The 5340-nt window shown below is 29.3% G+C and overlaps 1 protein-coding gene across 1 annotated transcript in view; it reads left to right on the top strand.

The window, feature by feature from the left end:
• Positions 1-382: 382 nt before the first annotated feature.
• alien (COP9 signalosome complex subunit 2 alien) overlaps positions 383-5340 on the top strand; it is a 37773-nt gene continuing 32815 nt past the window's right edge. Inside the window, exons 1-2 of the mRNA XM_067053726.1 lie at positions 383-590; positions 2489-2683. Coding sequence (XP_066909827.1) covers positions 531-590; positions 2489-2683 — 255 coding nt within the window. The 5' untranslated portion in view covers positions 383-530. The remainder of the gene's footprint in view (positions 591-2488; positions 2684-5340) is intronic.

Below are 5340 nucleotides of genomic sequence, written 5' to 3' on the forward strand. Positions count from 1 at the left end.
GTTGACGAATATACGTGGTTAATGATAAGTGTGGAATTTATGGGACTGCTGCCACTAACGATGAAGCCACACACGCTCATACTTTGTATTAAAGATACTCAATCTTAGTCCCTTTGAAACAAGCTATAACCAAATTAGTTAGAAGAACAAATCTTCATCATGTTTGCAGTCAATAATAATAATATGTCCCTCAAATAATAATTTGTGATAACAGAGTCCAATTTAAAAGCAGGAAATTCCAAATCTTGATGAAGAAATATAAAGTCACTACATGGTTCACTGTATAACACTAATGATAGCTCCGCCATCTTAGGTATCGTCGTTGTTAATTCTGTAATCTTTGTCTTCTGTCATTAGTTCTACCTACTGTTTCCAATGGTATCGATTGAAGGATATCCGCAAATCTTGGAGAGTTGGTTATATATAATTTAAAATAGTGTTGTGATGTTGTGGTCTTTCTCATTGTAAAATAACTTAAGGATAGATTTCTTTCGTGCTATTCCTTATTTAATTGTGTTTAGGCCACCAATATGTTAACTTCAGACCTAGAAGACGACTACATGTGCGAAGAAGAAGAAGATTACGGTCTTGTATGTATTTTTTTATTACCTTCGGTTTTTTAAAAATTTATTTCCAAATATTTAATGTTACCATCTTTCGGTTTTTGGTGGGCCTTTTTCTTTCATTAGTACAAGCATATTTTCTCTTATTTTCGTTTTGTTCTGGGTTTATACATTACTTTGTAGATGTGACAAGTTAATTGTCAAGTGGAGATATCTTATTTCACTTACGATTTATTTTCATAATTTTTATTTGCACAATATTTCCTGATGGCTATTATTAGTGAATTTGTAGTTTGAAGTGTAAATCATGACAATGAACATAGTGAGATTTAATAGATTACTTTGTAGATGTGATATGTTGATTTAATTGACAATTCAAATCTTATTTCTCTTATGAAGTATTTTTAGAAGGTTTAATTATTGTATTGAATTTATAGTTTGAAGTGTAAATCATGACACTGAACCCAGAGTTTACTTATAGTATCAATTTGAAGTTTATTCTTCATATTTTGTTTGTAGTTATGAACCAAATAAGCCATTGTTTTGTATTGATTTTATTGTATGAAAGCAAACGAAGGGTAAAATAAATTCTTTCCAACTTCATATTATTGAATCCTAACTTTTCTAATTATTGGACTAAGTTATTTTAATGTATACGGACATACGTTAATCTTTAAACTAGAACCCGGGTCGTAGAGGTACAGTTGATTACTTGTTTGTCCAACAGAGTTTGTAGTGTTTTACCATTAAACTCGAGGGACTAGTCTCAGGTTTCCATTCAATGAAAAGAGTGGTTTAGTTTTTAAATATACCCATTTCAGTGGCCGAAGTACGTGATTCCTATAGGCCCGTTCCCTTTTTAAGATAAGTTATTGTGCCAACCTCTCATTACTTTGTTCCTTTGATATTTGACAAGATTAACAGTAAACAGAGCTGGAAGATAACATATACAGACAGCTAGGCTTGATAAGAACATGAAAATATTACCCTACCCATACCATGAGGAATAGACGACAAAATGTAAATGTGATCATACTGAAATTCTAACATGTTTTGAATGTTTTTTAAAACTGTATACTGAATGTTTACTTTTATTGAAATTTGGTTTTACTAGACTTTCTTGGTTTTATTATTATTATTACCAAAGTTTAATACAAGTTTATGGTTCCTATGTCAAATTCAACCAATTGGAATATATTGTAATACATAACAGTATTTCTGTTATGTTGTGTTATATCTATTAATTTTTCTATACGTTGTTTTAATTTATATATAATTTAGATGTTACATGCAGTCAGAGTAGAAACCACTGAAAATACAAATACTTTGTCTTTTTATTGGTGTTCTTCTTGATAGGGAAGTAGTAAGTGTTCCAGCTTAAGAGTTTGTACAGTATTTAATGCTGTTATAAGTGCATTGCATTACACCCCTGTAATGTTACCTGTGAACTATTTTCGTGCAACAATTATTGTAGTTTGTTGTCTTGTGGGTTATGGTTCGAATGCATTCTAAATATTAGGTTGTTTAATTAACCGCTTATGTGTAGCTTGTATGGAATGTCATTAAACTTGTAATTTGCTGTTTATATTGATATTCATTAGTAAATATTTTTAATTTTCTTAATTAGTTTGTAATTTCAGCACTTATACAAACAGTTTTTGTCAAAAATGGTAATAATATCTTGATTACAGGTTAAAATGTTACCTTCCCAAGGTTTTTTTTTTTTCTGTATTTTAGATTAAAATTGATTACTAGTATAATTTACAATTATACAAAAAAAAAAAAAAAAAAGCTATTTCTAAGTAGTAAGTTTTTATTGTCTTATGCTAAAATATATGTTTCATTTTTGAATTTACAGTGTAAGTATGTTATCATCTCCACATATTTAGTAACAATCTTTTCTTGAATTAATTTTCCATTTATAGGAGTATTCAGAAGATAGTAATTCTGAACCCGATGTTGACTTAGAAAATCAGTATTATAATTCTAAAGCCCTCAAGGAGGAAGATCCACAACTAGCCCTTGCATCTTTTCAAAAAGTTCTGGAGCTTGAATCTGGTGAAAAAGGCGAATGGGGATTCAAAGCTTTGAAACAAATGATAAAGATCCACTTTAAACTGGTAATAACATGATGCTTGTATGTACTTTTTTATTTATTTATTTTTTTTAACAGTTTGTTGTTGAACTGAGGTTTTTCTTGAATATTTAAGATGTTTAGAGATCTTAATTTGTAGGAGCTTAGTTATTTTCTTTTACTGCCCTAAAAAATAATTTATTATAAATATTTTATTTAGATAGAATTATTACAATTATCTTAAATTATTTGTTACATTTGATGTCTAAGAAAGATATCTTATTGAAATTTTATTAAAAACATTCATAATTATTATATATATAAACATTCATATATATAAATAAAAAGTTTTAAGTATCATAAAGTTTTGCCATGTACTTTTGGACATTCACCCATCAATTCTGTGTTTATTAACATTTTAGGAATATGTCCATTACTAAGCTGTACAACTTTAAATGCCCATCTTATTTGTCGCAATGCCATAACCTATATTATATATTTTATATTATATTGCAATCCCCCCAATTCAGCATTGTGTAACCTTCTGAATTATCTGGTAAACTCATCCTTTTTCGGTCCAAATATTTTATGGAATATATTATTTTTTGAAACCCTTAAGGCATTTAATTTTATTTTTGTTAATTTTTCTATAGTTCTACCAACGGTTCAGCACTCAGGTATTCCGTAAGAGGAGATCAACTTTTTTTTCCGACCTCCTAAATTGTTATTTACAATATATAAAAGACTTTATCTAAAACCTAAATTTAAATATATATTCTTACAACTTGGCCCTTCCTTTGCCATATAGCATTATAAGGGAGAGGGCTGGGTGCTCTGAAGTCAGGGGTCACAATATTGTCCTAGGAGCCACTGGCTGGGGCTCCACCGGGGTCAGAAGGAAATTCACAATTATTTCTTGTAATCAAAATTATCTTAACCGTATCAAATATATTTATTGGATTAGCTAGAATATGATTATTTTTTATCTCTTATTTCTGTCACGGTGGAGCCACAAAATTTACGCAGTCGAGTACTACCTTTGTACATTTCTCTTACATTATTTTCAATGTTTACTTTCACTTACCTATATATGAAATATGTAGTATGGGAAATTATTGCAATTGTGCAAAATTTCTAATTCAATGTTTTGACGGAAATGCACATTTTGTGGTCCCCTGAGTCCAAGTAATCAAGCCTCACAAAATGGTCTGTGAATGATTCTGTGTGTCTGTATGTGGTCAGCCTAGTTCAAAAATGAAAAGTCTTTTGAAGCTGCAATTACATATTCAAGGCGGATGTATACCTAGGGCATGACAGAAACTATTTCGATAACATCGACTAACTAGAAGTGCCACTTAATAGAAATGATTTTTCATATTTTTCTGATTTCTTTGGCTCTAACAATTTTAATAAAACCCAGTATGTCAATGTATAATTAAATGCAGTTTAATATTTAATAGGTCTAATACTCATTTAAATAGCGTAACAGGGTTTAAATGAGAATGTTTCAAAAAATCTTCCTTCTAAAGTAACTTTAATTTTGTTGAATTGAATGAAATAAATAGTTCTTATTGAAAGCAATAATAAACAATGAATAAATATAAAATAAAAGAAGATGGTCAGGGTTGTAGTCAAAAAAACAACAAATAGTTATAAACTATTTGTTTAACCGTCAGCTTCTGTTCAACCTTTCGCTTTGAACAGCCCTGATGAAGCTCTGCAAAGTGGGGCGAAACGTCGGACATTAAAATAGTTTTAAACTATTTGTTCTTTTTTTGACCGCAACCCTGACCATCTTCAAATATTTAAATAAAATATTAATGAATTTTATGAATAACTAAAGGAGAAAAAAATGAAAAGTAGAGAGATCCGATTTGACCAGGAAAAGCCAATATCTCACAATCTTTTCTGATTCCATTACAACTTTGTTGTTTTCTTTTATTAAACTGTTGTATTTTTGGCAGCAACAGAATTTATATTCGTTATTTCCACCTCAAGAAACTGTTATTCCTAAAATGCAAATTTTTTATTGCAACTGAAAAATAAAAATTTTTTGTTCATACAATTTTGCTTTCCCTGGTTTATGAATTTTTAGTTTTTTTAAATAAAAAAAAAATAGCGATAACTTCAACACTAAGTTTGGGGGCATATGTAGAGTGGTAAGTGCAAGTTGTGTGATGCGTGTATCCCACCAGATTTTTATTATTTAATTTTTCAAATATTCTCTTTTTTTAATTTCTGAGAAATTTAGATGTTTCGTTCTTTGCTTCCCTGAAGTAACATTTTTTTTGCTTCAATTATTGAAAGTTTTTAACTTAGCTGCTTTTCTTTGTTTGCACATCTTTAGACAGTCTTCATCGAATCAGGGTTTCTTATTTTTTACTTTACTTTCCTAAGACTCAAATTACCAACCTCTGATTCTTTCCCATAACTTCTCAATATCTTCACGATCCTAATCTAAAGGGCCTATGGGCAACCTTTGGTGTGTGTGCCAAATTTTAATGTACAAATATGTTCGCGGGATGTGTTTAAAAGTATTGTTCATAGTTTTTAATGATAGATATGAGACATAAAATAATACGACATTGTTATTATAATACAATTTGTTAAAATAACAAAATGAAATACATTACATACGGACATATATAAATTACATTTTTTGATATGATACAATATAATTGAAAGATAACATTTTTTTTTTTT

This window comes from Halyomorpha halys, unplaced genomic scaffold, assembly GCF_000696795.3.
Source record: "Halyomorpha halys isolate HHAL.00 unplaced genomic scaffold, Hhal_1.1 Scaffold415.1, whole genome shotgun sequence".
Classification (NCBI taxonomy): Eukaryota; Metazoa; Arthropoda; class Insecta; order Hemiptera; family Pentatomidae; genus Halyomorpha; species Halyomorpha halys.